This window comes from Podarcis liolepis (genome assembly GCF_965112155.1).
Source record: "Podarcis liolepis genome assembly, chromosome: 2".
Taxonomy (NCBI): Eukaryota; Metazoa; Chordata; class Lepidosauria; order Squamata; family Lacertidae; genus Podarcis; species Podarcis liolepis.
Genome location: NC_139555.1, coordinates 21,382,777 through 21,407,252, shown reverse-complemented (window position 1 = coordinate 21,407,252; position 24,476 = coordinate 21,382,777). Strand labels below are relative to the sequence as shown.

The window sequence follows — 24,476 nt, the reverse complement described above, 5'->3', positions numbered from 1 at the left end:
CCCGCCCCTTCCGCCGGGCCACGTGAGGGAGCGGAGAAGCCAATCAGCTCGTCCCGCTGCTTTATGAACTTGATTCGGGAGAGGCGGATGGCTGCGCGTCAACGGCCTCGCCTGAGGAGAAGGAGGCGGCGGCGGAGGAGGAAAGGAAAGGAGTTGGCCGGAGGCAGGTGGGCGGGGAGGGGAAGAAGGGCTGCGCGAGAGAAGAGGGTCCGGGGTTCAAGGGAAGGGGACTGAGGGAATGAAGGAATGGAAGCCTTAACTGAGCTCCGAAGCGTCCTGCGAAACGTTTGGCCTCCGGGATTCGGTAGGCGGCCAGCGAGTCGAGCTTTGGTTCTTCGGTATCGTAGGGAGACCGAGGAGTTTGAAGGGGCCAGCGGGGTGGGGCTGCCGCCACGCGCCCGGATTTTCCCGGACGCCCGCCGTCACGTCAAAGGCAGAATTATTCTAGACTAATAGCCGCACGCGAGAAGAAGGAAAGAGAGAGTTTGAATTTCTTCATCGTTTGTTGTAGGACCGTTAAACGCCAATGGAAGTCGTTAAAAAAAACAAAACTGCAGCTGCGGTACTAAGGGTTCGTTATTCTGACTGGTGTGTCATTGGAATTGATATGTTTTTGGAAGGCAGAGTTAAAGTAAATGATCAAACCATCAATTCTAGCATGAGGCGGGCGGGGGGCAGCGGCGGAACAAAATAACACAATTTGGCATCTGAACAATTAGCATCGTTGATTGTACAGTCAAACCTCGGGTTGAATATGCTTCATGTTGAGCGTGTTCGAGTTGCACTTTGCGGCAACCCGGAAGTAACGGAGTGTGTTACTTCTGGGTTTTGTCATTTGCGCATGCGCAGACGCGGCGAAAAGTGACGCGTGCGTGTACAGATGAGCCATCGCTAGTTACGTGAGCATTTTGTGGGTTTCTGATGCTGATTGTATGTTTGAATATTTCTCACTGTCTGATTTCTGTGACCATTCACCAAACTTTCCGGTCACACCTTTGTTAACAGCCTGCTGAAAAGAATTTTACCAGGTGACAGCAGGCAAAGGAAGGAACGGTTTGGGTCCAGTTTGGGTACCTGGTTGTGTTAAAGCTCTTCGGTACACTTTTGAAGGCATACAGTTAGCCTGCTGTGCTCGCCAGCTAAAAAACAGCAAACCAAGCATTTGTTGTGGGGAACAAATACTATTATTTGCATTAGTCTTGCCCCATAGGTGGCTTCCTTGTGCCTCTCACTCTCTTTCCTTGCTTCAAAAGCCTTTTCTCTCCCCTACCCATAGGTGCAAATACTGCCACAAAGGATTCGACCGTAGGATCAGCACAGGAATTCTAAATGGCTCGAGTTGGGAAGGAAAACTTGCAAGAAGTCTTGCCCCTTCCTGTGACCTCTGCAGGAGAAGGACGGGAGAAAAGTGCGTCGCTTGCTTCAGGTGCCCTGAGCAGCAGCAAGATCCCAGTGCTGCGCAAAAGCAGAATCCCACGAGAGGTGAAGCAGTCTCGGCAGCAGCCACAGAATAGCCTTCATCAGGTGAGTGTGGTGGAGCTGCCTTTGGCTTAGGCTAGGTATTCCCTCTCCGATTTGAGAAAATTGTTACCTGTGTTGCATCCTGCTTGTTGCAGCCTCTCACTCTTTCAGTGCTGGTATTCACTTTTTAATGAAATGGTTTCTAGCCCTCGAGGTTTTCAGAACAAGCTTGAAATCTGCTTGGGTGGTAGCTGCCGAAGGCTGCAAATAGAAACCTAGGTAGAATTTTCAGCAGTCGGAAATGCCCTGTGCTGATCTCCCATTTCTAGATCCTATCCCCGCTTAGTCTGTCAAATCAGTCCTTGCATCCTCATTTCCTGTTTTAGAGCACTTTCCTTGCCAAACACTTTTGATGTACAGCCTTAGTGCAGAGGGCTGTCAGCATTTCCCATAAGAACGGCCCTGCAGGATCAGGCCCAATGGCCCATCTGGTCCAGTATTCTGTTCTCAAAGCAACAAACCAGATGCCTATGGGAAGTCTGAAAACAATAGTGCTCTCTCCACCTGCGATTCCCAGCCACTAGTATTCAGAGATGTACTGCCTTTGATATTGGAGGTAGCCGTCGATAGCTTTGTCCTCCTTGACTTTGCCTGGTGCTCTTTTAAAACCCTCCAAGTTGGGGGCCATCGTTGCTTCTTGTGGAAGTGAATAAGTACCTCTTATCCACCCACTTTTTCAATGCGTGCATAATCATACCCTATCTATCTTATCTATCTTATCTATCTATCTATCTATCTATCTATCACATCTCCCCTTCTTTGCCTTTTATCTAAATCAGTGTTCCCCAAACTTGGGTCTCCAGCTGTTTTTGGACTACAGCTCCCATCATCCCTAGCTAGTGGGACCAGTTGTTGGGGATGATGGGAACTGTAATCCAAAAACAGCTGGAGACCCAAGTTTGGGAAACACTGTATACCTTGGGGGTCTGGTTGTGCTGAGCACCGGGACTCAGGAGTTATTGTTCTGACAATAGAATGGCCTCACTCGCAGGGAGCCTGTCTTCTTCCCACTTGCAGGCTTGCCCTCTTCCAGAATTCGGTTGCCCTTTCCTGAATGGCGACAAGCCTTTTGATTGGAACATAGCACTGGAACGAGTAGAATCCTTGTCTCTCTCCTTTTCCCTCTAGGCATGTCTGTCCAACGCGAGGAGGAAAGGGATCGAGATGAGCAAGGTTCCTCACTCTGGTTTAGTACCTGATGCTGCTGCGGTGGACCCTGCATCTGGGGTAATGCCCAAGATCCTTTCTAGAAAACCCCTGGGAGAGATGCTTCTGAGCACATCGGGTCACAGGAATGAGGGTCACGTGCCCAATGGCAAAGGTATTGATCATGACAGCAAAGGATCTTCCTAGTGTGCTGCTGCTGCTGCTGTTTTGTTTTTGGCAGAGATGAATCATTGTGAACCATGTTTTGCGACTGGCCTTAACTTGATAGAATGAGTGGTCCATGCTGATGGGTTTTTGGCTGAGCTCTGGTTGTTTGGGCTCTGCTGCTTGCTAAATCATAAAATGTAAGGGAGGTGAATTGACCTCCGCCTGGGGACAATGGCTAGCTGGAATACGGCGCTCGATGCAGAAAACCTTGTTTTATAGCCTTGTTAGGTGGTCTTGGCCTAACCTGCCTCTGATGACTGTTGGTAAAGATAAGCTGCTTTAGAGTCATTGTGAAAAGCCCTTGATTCTAACGTAGCACAAATAAATATCTTGAGGTAGAAAGGGTGGTTGCGTGGCTATCAGCCTTTTCTGCATATTCACTGTTTTACTGCAAAAAGCATGTGCCACCTCGCTCAGTTCCTTACAAGGATAACCTTGAAACACACACACACGAAGGTGCAACAGGGTACTTAAACTGCGGCTGATCACAGCTAAGACTCATTATTGGTTTTGAAAGACCCGATGTCTTTGAAGGGAAAACAAAATTGCATGTCTGGGTTTTAACTAGTGGATTAATGCAACTTCCCTGCGACGGAGTGAGCTCCTGTTGCTCTGTCCCAGCTCCTGCCAACCTAGCAGTTCGAAAGCACACCAGTACAAGTAGATAAATAGGTACCACTGTGGCAGGAAGGTAAACAGCGTTTCCGTTCGCTCTGGTTTCCATCACAGTGTTCCGTTGTGCCAGAAGCGGTTTAGTCATGCTGGCCACATGACCCGGAAAACCTGTCTGTGGACAAACACCGGCTTCCTTGGCCTGAAAAGTGTGACGAGCGCCGCAACTCCATAGTCACCTTTAACTGGACTTAACCATCTGGGGTCCTTTACCTTTTTTTTAATGAAACTACTCAAGTGGAAAAGGGGTTTGTTTCTTAAGTTGGGATATCTGATGGAGGAATCAAACTGGGCCGTTTACCAGGCAACCTATGAGTGGGGATAAACAGTGATGTGGTTCTTATAGCTCCCTGTGTTCATTTGCTTCAGCTATTTAGATTTAAACCAGTTTCTCAACCTGCAATGATCTCTATCCTATTTTAACCCATTTTTTAGTCTGTAAAAAAGAAGCAAAAACACCTAGTTTCTCCTTCTGCACTGTACCATGCTGTTTGCTTGTGACAGACTATACTCTGGATGATCTTAGACTTAAATCCCCTATTGGGGATCCTGGTATCATTCTTGGAGTTGGCTCTTGCCGTTTTGAGGACACGTCCCATGCAGGGCTAGGAGAATATTCCAGAGCTTTGGAGACCAGCTTTGAGGTATGTGGGTTGACCAACCGCATTGGATTACCCATCACCACCGACTACACTTACCTACTTCTCTGTGCTGCTGATATGATCCCCAAACATATTTTTTCCCTTGCAGAAGTGAGCACAGTTGAGTTTGTGCCAGATGTAGCGGCTCTTGCCAGCATCCTGTCCAACACAGGGCTGACAAACCACATGGTAAGTGCAGCCCACAAGCCCAGCCTGGCCGGACGAGTTCCTTTAAGAGGGAATAGAGCATGCTCAAGCATTGTTGGGGTAAGTCTCTACCGTATACATCAGTGCTGTTGTGCATTTGTGTGGCGTGTGCTTGTCTGCTGTGTTGAAATGGAATAGATCAGGTTTTCCCAAACTTGGATCTCCATCTGTTTTTGGACTACAAGTCCCATCATCCCTGACCACGGGTCCTGCTAGCTAGAGATGATGGAAGTTGTAGTCCAAAAACAGCTGGAGACCCAAGTTTGGGGAGCACTGGAATAGAGCACGTATCCAGCATGTATGTACGTAGTTTATACCTCTAGGCCTGGGGTGGAGAACCTGTGGCCATCCAAATACCGCTGGGCTCCCCTCAACTTCATTCTTGTCCAGTGGGCAGGTTGCCAGGAGCTGGTGGAAGTTGAGAGTTCAACAATATCTTGAGTTGGGCCACAGGGTCTCTCCCCTGCTCTGGGCAAGAGCTCTGAGCTAAGGGAGGTCTTTAGTTTATCTTCCACAGGGCCGGCCCACTCATAAGGCAAGGCGAGGCAACTGCTTCAGGCGGCAGGATCCACAAGGGCAAAGGCAGATTTAGGAGAGCACGACCAGTTTGGTCACATTGGGTGTGGAGCCTCGAGGGTGCTGCAGAGGGCGCCACAACTATGATTTAGAACGATGGAGCACGCTATATTGAACTATGGAGGGTAAGAGGTGGGAGCACCAAATTTTGGCGTCTCACAGGGCTGAAATTTCATCACACAGCTGAAATTTGAGACTTGCCCGGTCTGCCACTGACAGGGGCAACGGATGCCAGTGTAGATCGATATTCCCTCTTGTTCCTGATGTAGACGTTCTCCCATCCCTTCTTTCCTGGCATGGAGCGGGGCACCATTTCATGGTTCGCCTCAGGTGCTAAAATGTCTTGGGCCAACCCTGCCCTTATAGCTCATGAGATGGAGCTTTCAATGAAGGAAATTCTGCTTGACCATCTGCTTCTGTCTGTCTGTGTATGGATTCAATTCTGACTTACGTTTTGTGATTTCGGCTTCAGTGCTGTGCTGTTGTGCACTTGTGTTTAATTTTTGTGTGCTGGCATTTAGGCTTGCTGAAATGTTTGTTGAAACCTGTTCTTAAGGCATCTTTAACAACTTTTTGTCGGAAGCGTTATATAAATAGCGAGAACTGAAAGGCTGGCCCATAGGGATGTGAACAAAGTAGTCCGTCTTCGTATTGGGAAAGGTGTTCCATGCTGGTGCTAAATTAATGGTCACACAACCATTAAGCATAACTCTGTCCTGATTTCACTCTGTCTTGGGTCTGAGCCTGCCCCTCCAGCCTAGATGCATGCCTTGCTTTTGATGTGTGCTCTAGTTAGCCATTTTCTCAAAGCTATGGAAGCTATTGCATGGGGTCCTGGTGACTGTAATGTGGGGAAACAGGCCTAGCATAGCAGTAACTTGGAAATACTGGACTTCATTTCCTTGGGAATGCTGGACTTCCATTTCTCTCTCCTTGTAGACTGGTCGAGGATCGTTATACACAGGGGCTCATGCCGCGAATCTTCCTCGCATGTCGTACATCTCCAGATCAACTTCAAAAGGTACGACTGAAGTTGGGTTTCTTTCTTGGCACCTGGGAGAACAGGGTCTGGTCAGGCAGAGTCTTCATGCGGCTCCTTGTGTTTGCAATCTGGTGGGACTTTGAAATATTCAAAACAAATGCTTATGGGTGTAGAGAAATTGCTGTCAAATGACAAATGAAACATTTCCCCCCCTGGTTTCCTTAAAAAAACCCCAACTCTCTTGTCCCACAACAGATGTGAATCAGCCACAGTCCTCAAACACTCAGCAGCTTAAGATGCGGTCGGCTACATTTGAGAACACTGGGCCTCGGGTAGGTAACTGATGCTTTTCTTCATTTTTTCTGATAATCTGGTGGCAACCCTGGCAAGGAATGCTGGGATTTGGGAAGGTGTGAAAAAGGTTGAACTTGCCTCTGAAGATGTTTGCTTTGGAGCTGCTGTGCTAGCTAATAAGTGCATACAGTCGTACCTTGGTTAACGAACACCTTGCGATGCTTCCAATTGGCTGCAGGAGCTTCCTGCAGCCAATTGGAAGCCGCACCTTGGTTTCTGAACGTTTTGGAAATCAAATGGGCTTCCAGGACAGATTCCGTTCAACTTCCAAGGTACCACTGTGTAGGCTTGTGGTTGGAAGAGTCCCTGGCAAGCAAGAATTGGGATTGTGTCCTCTAAGCGTGAGGTAGGGTGGGAGATCAGGGTGTAATGCAGTGGATGCTAACTTGACCAGCCATCCAGACTTTTTTTTTTAACCTCTAAATCCTCCTCGCTGGAAGTCCTGCCCAAAGTGGGTACTGAGGATTTCCACTAAAATTATTGTTCCAAAATGGCACCATATGCAGCAGCATTTTGTAGGAATCATTTCTCTCTCTCTCTCTCTCTCTCTCTCTCTCTCTCTCTCTCTCTCTCTCTCTGTTGCACACAAATGGCTTAGAATACTTAACTCCTTCTCCAGGGTATTAAGGGGAAGAAAACTTCAGCATGTTTTGAAAGGTGATAGTTCTAGTCGTTTTTGCACCCAGTCCTGGTTGCTAGCACACCTAAGAACACACACTACCCCTGATGCTGTTTGTGCTTCTTACACTTTTAAATAATTGTTCTGCCCTTCATACAAACTTTAGTAGAGGACCGTTCTCAACTCCACCTTTTAGTGTGCATTGACGGCGAGGTCTGTGGACAGCTGTATCTGTACCTATGACCTCCTGCCCAAAGCTGATAGGCTTCCCTTTTAACCTGGCAACGTGTTTCTGTATGCAGAGGCGTATCTCGGGGGGGGGGGGAGAGGTGAACTGGACTCCATACTGCGGGGTGCACCCGAGCCACGCGTCCGAGCCAAGCGTCTCTCCTGGGACTGTTACTGCGCCCGAGCCACGCATCTCTCCTGGGTGTGACGCGGGCTCCGCACGGCCCAAAACAGCAGTGGGGGGCTTCGGTCTTCCCGCTGCCTCGCCCTCAGCTGCACTACAGTGCTTCCCTCCTCCCCGTGCATGGTGCCCACGCCCCCCTGGGCGCCCAAGCAGCTAGCTACACCGCTGTGTGTATGGCTAGCCCTGTTGCGTGATTGCTGTCTTGCCTGACTTTGTGCCTCTTTCCTCTGGAATAATGCCTGGGCGCTGCTTGCCTTGCATCTCTGACTCTATTTGAGGTCTGCTTCAGGTGGAGGTGGTGAAGCCAAGCCGACCCACGGAGAACCCGGGAGTGGGCAAGCTCCAAGATTCTGCCCCCAGGCCCGAGGCAGAAGGTCTGGAGGGGGGCATTGCAACGCAAAGGTGAGGAAAGAACTGGCTGCTCAGTTGGGGCGGCAGCTTGCGTCATTTGTGAAATGCAAGGGTATTGTGAAGCCACAAGGCATGGCAAATAAAAAATTCCATTGTTCTGCTTGCCCTGGTTTCCCAGTATATCTCAGGGTGGTGTTAGGTAGGGAAGTCCCTTCTCACTTCCACAGCAAAGTCCTACTTTCCAACTCTTCTGTACTCCACCTTCTCACCTTGCCTGCACTTTTCAGATTGATGTCTACAGCCAAGGTTACAGAGTGTCCTTCGTCCTTGATCAGTAGGTATGGGAAGAGTGTAAAAGTTTGTGACTTGTTCCTCTCTGAATCGTGCCTTTACCCTCTGCCAATAATACATCCCAGCATAAAACCACGGTGTGTGTGTGTGATTGTTGTTGTGTCCTTGTAAAGGGGGGTGCCAGCAGACATGTGTTCCACATATGTTGGCTGTTTTGAGGCTTGTGTAACCTTTCATTCCTGTCTGCTCTTAAAACAGTGACTCGGCTGGGAAGAAGGAAATCACAGGGACACCATGGAAAGGTGAGTGGCCGCACCATCATTCTTTTCTATCCAGACACATGGACGGGTGTTAGCGTGCATTGTTAGACAGCTTTCACACATGCCCCAGACTCATTCTCACAGCTTGGTTGGTCTTGTAACACAAGTCGGCCATTTTTCAGTGAAGCTGCAGCAACTTTGCCTGCCTTCTCCGATTGTACAACCTGAATCGGAGAAAGATACAGTGGTACCTCGGGTTAAGTACTTAATTCGTTCCGGAGGTCCGTACTTAACCTGAAACTGTTTTTAACCTGAAGCACCACTTTAGCTAATGGGGCCTCCTGCTGCCGCTGCGGCGTCGGAGCACGATTTCTGTTCTCATCCTGAAGCAAAGTTCTTAACCCAAGGTATTATTTCTGGGTTAGCGGAGTCTGTAACCTGAAGCGTATGTAACCCGAGGTACCACTGTACTTTGAACCCTTGCTTCACAAGACATGATATGGGTAATAGATTATTTTCCAAACTTGGCACATGTAATTCATTTGACAGTTTAGTGTTTAAACTGTTAACATACACCCCCAACCTCTCTCACCACCAAAGAAATACAACAAGAGAACCCACACAAGTGACGCTGATGCAAAACCCCACACGTATACCTAAACAGAAGAATAGAAGCATTGCCACCCGACCCCACCCCACTCACCATTCCCCCCCCTTTTCTTTCTTCCTAACTTAACACTGTATGTAAAAAAGTAAAATAACATACACGCTGCCATTCCCAGCTGATTCATGCACTGTGCCATCAGCCAGAACCACTTCTCCTCAAGTGCCTGTGCCGTGCATAAGAATATGTCATAGCAATGTCCAAAATCCAGCACTCTCTCCCCTTTTAGCGCACCAACAGGCTTGCATTCTTGCCCGCTATGGGTGTAGATAAAAATGTGATGGCAAGCATTTGCAGTAGGGCTGGGAGATATTCTGGTTTCCAACATTGCATATCTCCAGTTAAACATTGTGATATACCGATACATCACGACGTATGAAATAAGAATGGAGCTATGTGGAAGCTAACGGTAGGGCTGGGTGATACCTGATTTTCAACTTCATGTTATATCACCAGCGAGATATACTGATATATTACAATGTCTGAAATAAGGATGGAGCTATGTAGAGGCATTGGCTGGCTTCACGGTTTTTCCTGCATTGTGATTTGCTGCCCCCTGCATGAGAAAGGGGACTGCTGAGCCGTCAGAATTAACAGAGGCTGCAGGAATCGAGAGAAGCATCGTCTGGCTTCAGTTTTTCCCACATTGTGATTTTTGCATGGCGCGCACGCATTGTAAGATTAAAGACGATGAAATGGATATCACAATACAGACTTCAAACTGCTTTTCAATGATACAGTGGTACCTCGGGTTACATATGCTTCAGGTTACATACGCTTCAGGTTACAGACTCCGCTAACTCAGAAATATTACCTCAGGTTAAGAACTTTGCTTCAGGATGAGAACAGAAATCGTGCTCCGGCGGTGCGGCGGCAGCAGGAGGCCCCATTAGCTTAAGTGGTGCTTCAGCTTAAGAACAGTTTCAGGTTAAGAATGGACCTCCGGAACGAATTAAGTACTTAGCCCGAGGTACCACTGTATATTGATATATCACCCAGCCCTAATTAGCATAAAAGTCAAAAACTGAAAGAGCTTGCGTGTGTATTTTGATAATAATGGTCTTAGCCGTATTCCTTATCTTCAGTTGGCATTCCATATACAGTGCCTGAATTGCCGCTTCCTGAAATTCTCATGTCTTGCTGAGAACAAAGCATGCAAGTGGGGAATAACACAGAGCAAAACCAAACTGGTTATAAAGGCTGCGCGACCTGCTTCGCAGAGAGCTGTTCTTGGTTTCCTTTAGAATGTGAACAGCAGGAGCTAATGGTGAGGCTGCCTGCCTGCTTGCCAACTTTGTCCCTTGTATTTGCAGATGACGGGTTCGTGCCCGACCCGGCTGCCAAAGCTAGCATCCTGCTGAACATCGGCGTGAGCCATTCGGCCCTAAGGGCAACTGCCGATCTGAGCACTAGGGTGAGCAGAGTACAGTATTGGAGGCCTTGATTTCTGTAGTGCCCTCCCTGTCACCAGGTGTCTGTCCCAGTTTCCACTGCTGGGTTCAACGCCCAGCAGCATGTGCTTTCCTCTCACGCTCCTCTACTTCCTGGGGTGCTGATTTGCTCCTAGGTGGGCATTCAGGGGGGAAAAGGCAGCTGCAATCTCCAGAGGGTTGGTGGAACAATCCCAAGGAAGGTGTCTGGTGTGAAACAGCTGAGGATTCCCATTAGCATTCTGGAATACAACAAGTGAGACCTTGCTCTGCTCCTTGCTGCTGCTGTTGGCATCCATCTGTCTCAAGAGATAATAGAGTGAGCCTCTGGGGGTGAAGTCAAGCCACTGTGTTTGCAGAACCAAAGCGACCTCCCTGGGGCACAAGCCTGAGCAGTGTGCATGGAGATCCTGGGCTGCCCAGACGGCAAGACCTCCAAAGGAAAGCAGAGCAATACATCGGTCACCAGATGGGCTGCAGAAGGAGTTGCCAGAAGGAGGTGTACAAGGCACCATCCAACTGTCTTAGGGACTCCACTCTGGATTTCTGTGTAGGGTTTACTCCTTAGCCTTCTCCACAGGAAATCCCACAAGGCAGTAGAGCTTTAGGATCAGAGGTTTCCTTCTCCTAGATGGGCTACCTTCCCAGGCTAATGAGTCCCATCTACCCCTCACTTCCCTTTATAGCCCATGCAGAAACTGCCTTCTTGTCTGTTGGGCCCATTATTGGTCTCATCTGCTCAATCCACCAGAGCCTGTCTTCGCATGGAGGGAAAGTCCCTAACTCACTGGGGGTTTGAGACCCATCGGCTACCCCATGGGTAGGCAAACGAAAGCCCGGGGGCTGGATCCGGCCTAATCACCTTCTAAATCCGTCCCACGGACGGTCCAGGAATCAGCGTGTTTTTACATGAGTCTACTTATTTAAAAACGGGGACGCAGGTGGCGCCGTGGGTTAAACCACAGAGCCTAGGACTTGCCGATCAGAAGGTTGGCGGTTCGAATCCACGTGGCGGGGTGAGCTCCCGTTGCTTGGTCCCAGCTCCTGCCCACCTAGCAGTTCGAAAGCACATCAAAGTGCAAGTAGATAAATAGGTACCACTCCGGCGGGAAGGTAAACGGTGTTTTCCGTGTGCTGCTCTGGTTTGCCAGAAGCGGCTTAGTCATGCTGGCCACATGACCCAGAAGCTGTACGCCGGCTCCCTCGGCCAATAAAGCGAGATGAGCGCCGCAACCCCAGAGTTGTCTGCAACTGGACCTAATGGTCAGGGGTCCCTTTACTTATTTAAAATGCATCTCTGGGTTATTTGTGGGGCCTGCCTGGTGTTTTTACATGAGTAGAATGTGGGCTTTTATTTAAAATGCATCTTTGGGTTATTTGAGGGGCATAAGAATTTGTTCATTCCCCCCCCCAAAAAAAAATATAGTCCGGCCCCCCACAAGGTCTGAGGGACGGTGGACCGGCCCCCTGCTGAAAAAGTTTGCTGACCCCTGGACTGCCCTCACCTGGTTTAACTGGCCAGTCAAATCCATATGTCTGGATTGTCCCTGACATGTCCAGGATTTCAAAGGTGGAATTGTCGGGGGGGGGATTTCTGAAACGTGGTGCTTTGTCCTGAATCTTAGGCAAATTAATTGCAAAGGTTAAAATAATAATAATAATAATAATAATAATAATAATAATAATAAGAAGAAGAAGAAGAAGAAGAAGTGACCCTTAGGCTGAAAAAGGATGCCCCCCCAGTCTAAATGGATATAAAAACAGCTGGGCACACTGGTCCACAACCGGCTGGCTACTGGATTCTTTGTCCGCTCAACCCGTTTCCCCAACCGTCTTCCTGCAAAAGTACATTCTTAGTCAGTTGTGTACAGAGTCACCCTGGCGGGAAACTGGGTGGGAGAAGACCTTCTGGGAGCAAGGCTTGCACTGTTGACAGCTGCAAACTGATTGTTTCTTTTCCTCTAGGGGGAAAGTGCCTGTTTGCCATTGCCCTGCACAAGTGTGCGCTCAATGGAAAAGTTTGGGCGTGTGTCCTGCCGCTCCACACAGCGTCTTAAAGGTATACGTAACAGTGGAGTTGCTTCGGCGTTTGTCCTCCTCGCGGCTGCTTGGAGTTGCAAGTTCGTGGTATCAAAGCACATGGCTTATCATTGATTTTTCCTAAATCAAAATCAAATAAGTGTTGGAAATGTAAAGAGAAAGAAGTTTCTTTTTATCATATGTTGTGGTCCTGTAGTAAGGATAAAGCTTACTGGGAAATGATATATAATGAATCAAAAAAGATGTTTAAAATAAGGTTTGTAAAAACCCCCAGAAGCCTTCCTTTTGGGAATTATCGGGATAGAACTACCCAAACTATATAGAAATTTATTCATGTATGCAACTACAGCGGCAAGAATGTTACTTGCCCAAAAATGGAAAGAAGTAGTCCTGGTGAAAGAAGAATGGATACAAAAACTTATGAAATATGCAGAAATGGCGAAACTTACCAGAAGAATAAGAAATCAAGACGACAAACTTTTTATAAAAGAGTGGAAATGGCTTATTGAATATTTACAAATAAACTGTAAACATTAGCAGGATTATTGTAATAGCTTGCAGTTTTATAAGAGTATACGATTAAAGCAGATGAATAAATGAGTAAATTAAGTTAATTTGGAATATGCAGAAAATAGAAAAAACAAATTTAAGGAAGCACAGAAAGAGGGGGAAGGAAGTTGAGTTTTGAAATGCTAAAATGATTGTAAAATTATTGTAATGTATAAAACTGAAAATCATAAAATAATAATATAACTGGTCCCCCCCCCTTTCTGTCCCATTTCACAGGTCTGCAGAAATTGGAAGCTTCTGAAGCCCAGCTAGCCAACACACCAGGTGGAAGATGTTCAGCTGCTGACCATACCCCCTATGGATTAGCTCGGAGGGTTCCCATTGCTTCCCCGCAATCCTCGGTTTGTGCTTCAGGGTTGGCGAGGTTGCCTGCCGCTTTGTTGCTAAAAGTCTTGCCCAGAAGTCTGCATCCACTTCCTAGCTAGCTATGGGCATGTCCTGGAAAACCACCATTTGTGTTGACGCTGCTGGGGTGAAACAGGAGGGAAATGTAGCTCTGGTGGGCTGGGACCAGAGATTAGTTACCAGCCCTATCCTTTATTGTCTTGGGCTTAATAGTCTGAAACCAGCAGACTGTGCATCATCCCTGCTGCTGGCAACATATATTACCCATGCCAAAAAACATCTGTGCTGGCTTCCTGTGTAATTTCAGACACAACTGGCAGTTTGGGTTAAAAAACCCCACAGAAAACATAAAGCCCTATATGCCTTGTACCTAGGGTGCCCCACCTGTGCCCTTTTGAACCTGTCTGGCCAGTAACATCATTTTGAGAAGCCCTTTTCCAGGCGCCTCCCGTTTTCAGAGGTTAAGCAGGTGGCAACTGGGGAAATAGGGCCTTTTCTGTGGTAGCCCACTAGCTATGGTGCAAGCTCCCCAGAAATGCTTGACTCTCAACCCACTCTAATGTGTTTTGACCGTCTGGCCCCTTTCGCAGAGGCTCGTAGTGAATAAGAATAGTTATCATGTTTCTCTGTTTTTCTTTTAATCAGCTGAACTTCATTGTGATTATCTTATTGTTGGAAATGAATGGCAAGGCAGAGTGGGAAAGAAATGTTTTAAAGTGGTGCAAGAACCTGGGAGCTGCCTTGTCCTGAGTCAGCCCACTGAGCCACCTAGCCCCATGTTATCTACTGTGACTGACAGTGGCTCTCTGGGGTCTGGGGCATTGCCGCTTGGGATCCTCTTAACTAGAGATGGCAGGTATTGATTTTCTGCATGAAGAATGTATGCTCGACAGTTGAGCATCTTCTTTCATAATAATAATAATAATAATAATAATAATAATAATAATAATAATTTATTTATACCCCGCCCATCTGGCTGGGTTTCCCCAGCCACTCTGGGCAGCTTCCAACAAAACACTTAAATACAATAACCTATTAAACATTAAAAGCTTCCCTAAACAGGGCTGCCTTCAGATGTCTTCTAAAAGTTTGGTAGTTATTTTTCTCTTTGACATCTGGTGGGAGGGCGTTCCACAGGGCGGGTACCACTACCGAGAAGGCCCTCTGTCTGGTTCCCTGTAACTTGGCTTCTCACAGTGAGGGAACCGCCAGAAGGCCCTCGGCGCTGGACCTCAGTATCCGGGCAGAACGATGGAGTTGTTAGTTTCATCTTTTTCAAGTTATGTGCCTTGCTGTTCACTGTGACTCCCATCACACTATCCTCTGAAAACTTTCTCTTATGTTGGACCAGCATCGCAGTCCCTGGATACGGAACCGGGCGCCTGTTTCTTCCTGCATTAAAGCTAAGAAGGTGGGTGCCCAGTGCTTTATCTAAACCAAGTAAGAGGGCAGGAACTGATACGCTAAAAATGCTCAGATAATGAACTATCTGAGAGTCCTTTACCAAAAACCCTCTGAAATGTCCCATTCCTACTTCTGTGAGCAGGTATTGGAATCCTTAGTAAGTAGGATGCTCTTAAAGATAGACGCGGGCAACACTGTGGTCTAAACCACTGTGCCTCTTGGGCTTGCCGATCAGAAGGTCGGCAATTGAAATCTGTGTAACGGGGTGAGCTCCCTATGCTCTTTCCCAGCTCCTGCCAACTTAGCAGTTTGAAAGCACACCAGTGCAAGTAGATAAATAGGTACCACTGCGGCGGGAAGGTAGACAGTGTTTTCGTGCACTCTGGCACTTGTCACGGTCCTCCTTGCGCCAGAAGCGGTTTAGTCATGCTGGCCATTTGACTCAAAAAGCTGTCTGTGGACAAATGCCAGCTCCATTGGCCTGAAAGCGAGATGAGCGCCGCAACCCCATAGTTGCCTTTGACTGGACTTAACCGTCCCGGGGTCCTTTGCTTTTTTTACTTCTTAAAAGATCCCTGGTTCCCACTGACCGTACCAATTCCTGCGTAAGTCAGAAGACTTGCCGTTGTGGAATAGGCATTGGATATACTTGAGACAATCTGTTTTCTGGGGGCCAGTCGTTACACGGCTGAAACAGCAGCATAGGTGCCCAAGAAAGACATGTTGGCAGGTTTAAAGGAGCGTTGGCAGAAATACAAAAAGGAAAAACAAACATAAAGAGTTGGTGGAACAGCCCCACGAAGACTGAACATGCTCGGTAGCTGCGGAATGATGAGTGATTGACCGGGGATTGAAGCGGAAGACGAGGTGGGGAATGGGAAAATCAAATGCAGCATCCTGAATAGGGTCACTCAACACTGCAAAGTGTTGTTGCAAGTCCTTGTCCATTCTTACTCATTCAGCATCTTGCTATGGTGGGGAGATTCCTCAGTGGGCTCACAAGCACAGCAGCACATGATACTTGAGGGTGTATAGCCCTTATTTTATATTTTCTGGAGGGTGGGGATCCTAGATGGAGGCTCTATTTTCCCCCTTGTTTTTGCCCACCAACAAACTCATCTGCCACGTACTTGAATTTTTGCTTCTTTCTTTAAATGCAAAAATGTGTGCATATGTATTTTAGCATTAGTCGCTGCAATGAGCTGCTGCCGAAGGGATGCTATACTGTGTACAAAATTTCCCTCTTTGAGCATCAGCTGGGATTGTGGTAACTTGGTGTGTGTTGCTTACAAAAATGCTCCCAGGATTTTGATTTCTCTTACTTTCCCCTAAAGGTTCCTTGGTCGTAGAACTAGGAAGTAATTCCTGGCTGTGTGACTAGGTTGGCTGTAAAAACATAGCAGGGTTTGAAACCCGTTGGTACCCCAAAAAACCCCTGTCCATTTTGCTTTTTCCAGGTTAATTTGGCAAGCAAGATCACCTCATTGAAGGACTCTGTGGACTCCAAGGAGGATGACACTGCTGTGGCATGGGTAAATTCATGTGGATAAAACTCAGAACCCTTTCCCGTGGGAGCAGCTGTTTGTATTCATGTTGCTCCGATGCATTCCGGTCACTTAATACGCCTTGTATGTGGTTTCTTAAAAAGGTAAAGGGACTCCTGACCATTAAGTCCAGTTGTAACTGACTCTGGGGTTGCGGCGCTCATCTCACTTTATTGGCCGAGGGAGCCGGTGTATAGCTTTCGGGTCATGTGGCCAGCATGACTAAGCCGCTTCTGGTGAACCAGAGCAGCGCATGGAAACGCCGTTTACCTTCCGCCGGAGCGGTACCTATTTATCTACTTGCACTTTGACGTGCTTTCGAACTGCTAGGTTGGCAGGAGCAGGGACCGAGCAACAGGAGCTCACCCTGTCGTGGGGATTCGAACCGCCGACCTTCTGATCGGCGAGTCCTAGGCTCTGTGGTTTAACCTACAGCACCACCCGCGTCTCGTAAATCTTTATACTCTGGCAGCTTCTGTCATTTGAGTTCTTGGTTCTCAAACTTAATCTGTTCTGGAAGTCCGTTCCAAAACCAAGATGCGCTCTCCCATAGAAAGTAATGCAAAATGGATTAATCCGTTCCAGACTTTTAAAAACATCCCCTAAAACAGCACTTTAACATGAATTTTACTATCTAACGAGACTATTGATCCATAAAATGCAAGCAATAATCAGTGTACTGTGCTATAAAATAAATAAGACAGTATTGTAGATGGTAAAAAATAAAATTATTTTTTTTCTTACCTGCACTGATGATAGTCATTGTTTAGATGGGGGGCTTTTATCCATTTCTGCAGTCACACAATCAATCAGTAGCTGAACTGGGTTCCACACAATCATAAAAAAAATTAACTGAAAAAGCCTCAAAAGCAAAAACACAAAATAAATAGCAAAAACAAAAGTGCCAGACTTGATCCGTTCCAGGAGTCCGTTCGACGTCCGAAATGTTCAAAAACAAAGGCGTGGCTTCAGATTGGCTGCAGGAGCTTCCTGCACTTAAACGAAAGCTGCACCGGATGTTCAGCTTCTGAAAAACATTTGAAAACTGGAACACTTCCGAGTTTTCAGTGTTTGAGAACCAAGGCGTTTGAGAACCAAGGTACCACTGTACTCTACAACAGAAAGTGTTCAATTGGAGCAGTGTTTCCCAAACTTGGGTCTCCAGCTGTTGCCTGGACTACAACTCCCATCATCCATATGTAGCTGGATCAATGGTCAGGGATGATGGGAACTGTAGCCCAAAAGCAGCTGGAGACCCAAGTCTGGGAAACCCTGAATCAGATCATGCATTCTGTCCCCTTCCCCATGTAAGATTGGTTGTGAGGATTATTTGTCAGATCTAATTCTGTATAAGTTTTTTTTTTAAAAAAAGGTGTTCACAGCATTACATCTCTAGACTGCATAGTAATGATACGGAGGAGGTGTTATGGGAAAGGTCTTCTATTTCCTCTTTCCATTTTTATGAGGTGCTCAAAGGCATATTTCCTAGCTACGGTTTTGAATGTTTGTAAAATGGGGTATATTTTTATATGCATGCTGCCTAATTTGCCAGTAGCAGCAGACTTGCTAAACCCAAGCATGCAATGGTCATTTTCCCAGCTTGATATGTTTTTGTAGGTTTTTTTCCTCCCTAAACTTTAGCCTACTCCTGAATTGGTTCCTAGAATATAGTCAGAACGCTGTTGGTACCGGCATGTGGATCCTGCCATCTTTCCCACTTTTTCCTTGTCCTCACCTGCCCTCTCGATGGTTGGTAGCTTTGGTGGGGTGGAAGTGGAACCCAGGGAGGCGAGATGACTTTTTCCTTCTCTCGCAGGAAAGCATTGCTGTGCGGCTCTTTAAGGAAGAGATAGCAGCATCGGCAAAGAAGGTGGCAGCTGTTCCTGTGATCACCCCAGAAATGGGGAAACTCCAGGTAAGCATTTTTGTTAATTGTTCTCCCAGGTGGAAACTGGCTCCGAGCACGTAACTCGGCTAATCTGCTTGCAAATTCTGATAACGAAAAGGATGGGGTGGTTACTTTTAACACAATTCTCCTTTGTGGTTTTCTGAAACTTTTCAAACTTTTGAATTTTCTTCTATTGTGAGGTTGAGTTTACTGCAGAGAGGCGGTTGGAGAAAGATGGAAAATAAACTTTTTTTCAAAGAAATAGAAGGATGAAGTTCTAATTCTGGCTTTACCTGTAGTACTGGTAGGGTTGGTGTGGGTGGTGAAGCTGAGAGCATTGCAGAGGGAAAAGCAGGCAGCTGTTGGATCAGAATAGTCTGCTGTAAAGGAAGCACCGTGTTCTACGAGGGCCTTTTGGCGGTTCCCTCCCTGCGAGAAGTGAAGTTACAGGGGACCAGGGAGAGGGCCTTCTTGATAGTGGCACCCGCCCTGTGGAATACCCTCCCATCAGATGTCAAAGAAATGAACAACTGTCGATGACTTTTAGAAGACATCTGATGTCAAGGAAATAAACAACTATCTGACTTTTAGAAGAAATCTTAAGGCATCCCTGTTTTGGGAAGTTTTTTATGTTTGATGTTTTATCGTGTTTTTAATATTCTGTTGGGGGCCGCCCAGAGTATCTGGGGAAACCCAGCCAGACGGGCGGGGTATAAATAATAAATAATAATAATTATTACTACAAGAGCTTGGAATCGTATTGGAAACGGCATCCAGTTGTGCGCAAATTGTGCTTTCATACATTTTTTTTTTTGGGGGGGGGGTTATTTAGCTTTCATGGGTGCAGAGGAACATCTCAGTCCCTGTTGACCCCCGGGTAGCTTTTGGCATTCTGGGAGGTCTGGTTTACTTTCAGCCTGGGGGTCCCACCGTAGACAAGATGAAGCCTATCAAGCGGCTGAGCTAGAGTTACCTGCCCCATTTCAGCCGTTGTCCTCCTCTTCCCCCAGCGCATCAAGCTCCTTGCTCAGCTCTTGCAACAGGAGGTGAATGACGGCATCAATCACGACATTGCCCCCGCGCTGGGGGAATTGCACAAACTGTTGTCGGATCATTGCTCGCCTGCCCAGGAGGCTCCCAAGCCTGGTCTCCTCACTACCCCTGTGCCATCTCCTGGACCACACCTCTGCAAGCTGGCGCCAGGGTCTGTTGTTATGGCACCTGAACCTGGCGCAACACATGCCACGACCTCCAGCCAGCAACCTGTTTGCCCCATCCCTCGGATGCCTTCAGTCCAGCTCCCGGCATCCAGCGGGAGTGGTACCTCCGTGCCTTTGCTCGGGCTTATGTCGTCCTGTGGAAATAGTGCAGGTAAGACCTGATAGATTAACTTGATTCTCATGTTAATTTTTTTTAAAGGCAAGTGATAATACTATCCTTTTACAGTGGAACCTCAGTTCCCGAATGCCTCCATTGTCGTACGTTTTGGCTCCCGAACGCCGAAAACCCGGAAGTAACTGTTCCGGTTTTTGAACAATTTCCGGAACCCGAACATGCTATGCAGCTTCCGTTTTGAGTTTCCCTATTGTATTGAGGCTTCCGCTTTCAGATTTTGGTTTTCGAACGTTTTGGAAGTTGAACAGTCTTCCGGAACGGATTACTTTCGAAAACCGAGGTTCCGCGGTATGACAAACTGGTGTGGTAGGGATCCTATCTGAAATAATAACATTAATTTAAATGCCCTGCTTTTCCACTTGGCTCTCGTTGTGTGTCTTCCCTGTCCTTCAGGTGTTAAGAACTATTTGGCCATAGTCCATAAATATTTGCTGCTAGGACACTTTAAAAAGTCTTATAGTAATAATTGCAATTAATCATTGATTACAAAATAGTCCATATCTTAATGTTTGACATTTTTTCGTGTTTTTAATATTCTGTTGGGAGCTGCCCAGAGTGGCTGGGGAAACCCTGCCAGATGGGCAGGGTATGTATGTATGTATGTATGTATGTATGTATGCATGCATGTATGCATGTATGAATATATATGTATATTATTATTTATTATATCTTTGCCATTGCTGTCTTTTCCCCAGTAGACCAAGTCAAGCAGCGCTTGGATGACCTCCTTAGTGCACCTATGCGCTTCCACGAGGCACGCCTAAATGATGAATGTGCCTTCTATACCGCCCGCCTTGCCTCTGTCACGCAGCCCTCGACGCAGCGATGCAAAGAGCCTGTGGCCAAAATGCTGGAGGTCCAGGATGCCATGGTAAGCATCTCAGTGTGCTTCAGCTTGATGAAGCAAAGAGCTGTGTGCTGTCTTCCAGTCCCCTTCAGCAAGGGGTAAACAAGGTTGCTTTTGAACCAAGCAGTGTGCCACAGCAGTCTGCCCAACCTTCTGCTGTACATAGGCATGAAACCTTGGCTGTTCCTCGGGTTTCCGAATGGTGCCACCACACGATGGAAGCACTGCTTCTCACTAGACAGAATTGTTTGGAAGACTGCGGCTTGCCAATGGGCTGCACGCCATGCCATAGCAAGCTGCCCCGTGCAAAACAGTCCTTTGCCTTTAGCCGGAGCAATTGGTAGCATTCCCAGGACTCGGAATATGTTCTGTGAAGAGCTTAAGTGTCCTATAGCTCCGTGAACAGACTGGAGGTCTCCAAAGCCCGGCTGGGAAACCTAGCCAGATGGGTGGGGCATAAATAAAAGTAAAAAAGTAAAGGACCCCTGACAGTTAAGTCCAGTCGCAAATGACTCTGGAGTTGCAGCGCTCATCTTGCTTTACTGGCCGAGGGAGCCAATGTTTGTCCGCAGACAGTTTTTCCGGGTCATGTGGCCAGCATGACCAAGCTGCTTCTGGCGAAACCAGAGCAGCGCATGGAAACATTGTTTACCTTCCCGCCGGACTTGCACTTTGACGTGCTTTCGAACTTCTAGGTTGGAAGGAGCTGGGACTGAGCAACAGGAGCTCACCCCATTACGGGGATTCGAACCGCCAACCTTCCGATCTGCAAGCCCAAGGCTCAGTGGTTTACACCACAGCGCCACCCGTGTCCCAGCATAAATAGTAAATTATAAATTATTATTATTTATTATGAATGGTGACTCCTCACCATTCTTTTATTCACATGTAAGAGCCTGTAAGCGGGACACGGGTGGCGCTGTCGGTTAAACCACAGAGCCTAGGGCTTGCCGATCAGAAGGTCTGCGGTTCGAATCCCCGTGATGGGGTGAGCTCCCGTTGCTCGGTCCCTGCTCCTGCCAACCTAGCAGTTCAAAAGCACGTCAAAGTGCAAGTAGATAAATAGGTATCCCTCTGGCGGGACGGTAAACGGCGATTCCGTGTGCTGCTCTGGTTCACCAGAAGCGGTTTAGTCATGCTGTCCACATGACCCGGAAGCTGTACGCTGGTTCCCTCGGCCAATAAAGCGAGATGAGCGCTGCAACCCCAAAGTCGGCCATGACTGGACCTAATGGTCAGGGGTCCCTTTACCTTTTAAGAGGCTGTATTTCCAGCTGCGACAGCACGAGAAGGCGAACTTTTACCTGACGTCTTTTGCAGGGAATTGGTGGTGCAGAGATGTCTGCACCTGTCTTTTCGCCCTTGAGGTTGGGCAGAGGCCAGCATTTAACAAGTCTCTGTGATGTGGTTTCTTCCGCACTGTGAACCCATGCCCATTAGTTCAGTGGTGGGTTGTGATCAACTCTTTTCCATTTCTTTTCCATTAGGAGCAGCAGCCTTTGAGGAGCTTTTCAACATATTCCCCCTTGCTGCTCACGTAGTCCATGCCTTGGGTGTGAATGTGCTGTTGGATGTGTATATGTGCTGCATGCCACATATAGAGTTGCGCAATTTGAAGAACCTGTTTCTGGTCAGATGCAGACACCTACCAATAACTTCCCTTTGACAGAAACATGTTCTCTTCAAAGCACGTTTGTATGCATGGCACATTTAATTCCAAACCACCTCTTGGCATGGGAAAGGCCTGGCCAAAGCTGCTCTGTGGCAACGCAAAATCAATGCACTGATGCATATATTTTTTAGAGGAACTCATGGCATGAACTCAGAATTAGCCCCATCATGCCAGTAATCCACTAGAACTTCCAAGTGCTGGTTTTGACCTATAAAGCATTAAATGACTCAGGGCCGCAATACCTCAAGGACTGCCTCTTTCCATAAGAACCTACCCGGATCCTGAGATCATATTCTGAGGCCCTCCTTCGTGTGCCGCCTCCAACGAGAGATCCGGAGGGTGGCAACATGAGAATGGGCCTTCTTTGCAGTGGCCTCCCGTCTGTGGAATGCTCTCCCCAGGGAAGTTCACCTGGCGCCTTCATTACATACCTTTAGGCACCAGGCAAAAACGTTTCTTTTTAACCAGGCCTTTGGTTGATCATACTGACATCCAACACCCTTTAAGAATGTGGCTTTTTGGGGGGTGTTATTGAGTTACTGCTTATGGTTTGATTTCATATGTTGTGGTCTTGTTGTGAACCATCCTGAGACCTCTGGGTTTAGTTGTATAAGTTGAATTAATAATAATAATAATAAATTTAAATGGAGCTGGAGCTGGCATTGTGGGTCAGAGCTCTGTGACTTTCCATTCTCCTTTGGATCCTGAGCTCAGGTTGAGAGCCTAAACCCTTAAGTTTTACTTGAGATGTAGCGTTTAAAAGTTGGCCACCCTCCTCCAGTCTGTTCTGGGTCAAATGTGCAGAGAAACATATTTTTTTCCCTGGTTAGCCCACGCGTGTCTCATTGCAATAACACTTTTTGCTCATGTTTTTATCCACCAGCACTTTATACCTATCTCTGCAACCCCATCCCGACCCATGGAAGCAGAAAGGGTTTTGCCCTCGTGAAGGTCTGGGCTATGCTGCCTGCTTGCCAGACCCACGGATACAGAGACAGCGTAGTGAAGTTCCTTAGAACCAACATACGGTGTTCTGTTGTCTTCTGAACTTTAGATGATCCACCTCCAGCTGCTACCTTTCAAGCTCACTCCCTGACCACTGACGAATCTTGTTGGGAGTCTGAATCTCAGTGGGGTTGCCTGGGAGGACCAGGAGCCGAAATCTCCCCTCCTTTTCCGAGAGCGTCCAGTGCATGGCAGAAAAGATGGGGCTGGTGGCGCTGTGAAAGGGGAAAGCTGACCTGCAGTCCAGCTTTCACTGAACTGCAAATCATTGGCGCAAAAGGCAATACGCTAATATGGTATGCAAGAAACATACCTTTTGTGGGAAGAAAGGAGAAAAATTAAAAACGTTTCCTAATTGCTTTAAATTGCTATTTTTGCAAGCAAGAGCACAACTCTTCCCCCAAGGGTGAGAAGGATTATTCCAGTGAGCAAGACTTTGTCATGAGCTGCCTCAATTTGTCAATTTTCTTGGTCGGTGTTTTACGTTCTTTGTATGTAAACGCCTGTAACAGTTTTGGGAAATAGTTGGCAGAGATATATAATTTCTGACCATAGATGGTGGGTTAGGGTGAGGTTCGAAAGATGGGTTTGGTGTCAAGCTCTGGCTGTGATCGGGTTAGTGACATCTTCCAGTGTCCTTGGGTTTAGAACACTTAATGGACTGAATTTATTTTTCTTTTTTTAAAGGCAGCGGTGCTTCTAAGTTAAAAGTTCTTAAACTGTAAGTTCCTTGGGATGTCCTTTTTGGACAAAAAGGTGACTCATAAACAACGATGTAAATAAACAATGATGTCAATAAAGACTTTTCTAAAAAGGGAAACCTTTTCAGCTTGTTTGATTTCTAGGGTTGTTGCAGGTGCTGGGGCAAACTCTGCTAAACACTACCAGGCAACAGAATGGTGGTTGGTTTCACTTCCATTGCTAGAGACCCAGACCAGCTTGGAGTGTGGAGTCTCTTATTTGCTGGGATCAGCAAACTTTAGGGGCTAATAATAATAGCAGTAATAATAATAATTTATTACTTATACCCCGCCCATCTGGCAGGGTTTCCCCAGCCACTCTAGGCCGCTCCCAACAGAATATTAAAAACACGATAAAACATCAAACATTAAAAACTTCCCTAAACAGGGCTGCTTTCAGATGTCTTCTAAAAGTCTGATAGCTGTTTATTTCCTTGACATCTGGTGGGAGGGCATTCCACAGGGCGGGTGCCACTACTGAGACGGTCCTCTGACTGTGGAGGCCAGTTATGGATCCACACATCCTTCCACAGTGGGGATATAGGTTTCCGGACAGGAGTTGATCATGGTAAGGGTTTGCCAAGCGTGCCTTCCTCTTAGCATGTTTCTCCCTTTCGTCCTGAGTTTGAGCGTCTTCAAAGCCCATGACACCTTTGGTAAAGGCTGTTCTCC

General features: G+C 47.2%; 1 protein-coding gene across 6 annotated transcripts; it reads left to right on the top strand.

Moving 5' to 3' along the window:
* Positions 1-20: 20 nt before the first annotated feature.
* TROAP (trophinin associated protein) lies at positions 21-23,884 on the top strand. 6 transcript variants are annotated; one of them, XM_083490038.1, is made up of 17 exons: positions 21-167; positions 1,277-1,524; positions 2,650-2,842; positions 4,318-4,475; positions 5,931-6,012; positions 6,229-6,305; positions 7,648-7,760; positions 8,259-8,302; positions 10,238-10,338; positions 12,320-12,413; positions 13,181-13,305; positions 14,661-14,720; positions 16,171-16,245; positions 18,074-18,172; positions 19,156-19,516; positions 20,239-20,411; positions 22,943-23,884. In XM_083490038.1, exons 2-17 carry the CDS (start codon positions 1,330-1,332, stop codon positions 23,006-23,008), a joined length of 2,016 nt encoding a protein of 671 aa, XP_083346164.1. In that variant the 5' UTR covers positions 21-167; positions 1,277-1,329; the 3' UTR covers positions 23,009-23,884. The 6 variants fall into 6 exon arrangements, with proteins under 6 accessions (XP_083346164.1, XP_083346161.1, XP_083346165.1 ...); XM_083490035.1 differs by having other exon boundaries at positions 22-167; positions 20,236-20,411; XM_083490036.1 differs by having other exon boundaries at positions 139-304; positions 20,236-20,411.
* The last annotated feature ends 592 nt before the right edge of the window (positions 23,885-24,476 follow it).

What these genes read in the sequence shown, in the direction of transcription:
- TROAP (XM_083490035.1), top strand. Translation starts at nt 1,330, where the DNA reads ATGGCTCGAGTTGGGAAGGAAAACTTGCAAGAAGTCTTGCCCCTTCCT. An exon ending in TTGCTTCCCCGCAATCCTCG is followed by an intron (nt 13,306 to 14,660) that starts GTTTGTGCTTCA and finishes ATGTTGGACCAG; the next exon opens with CATCGCAGTCCCTGGATACG. An exon ending in CAGAAATGGGGAAACTCCAG is followed by an intron (nt 18,173 to 19,155) that starts GTAAGCATTTTT and finishes CTCTTCCCCCAG; the next exon opens with CGCATCAAGCTCCTTGCTCA.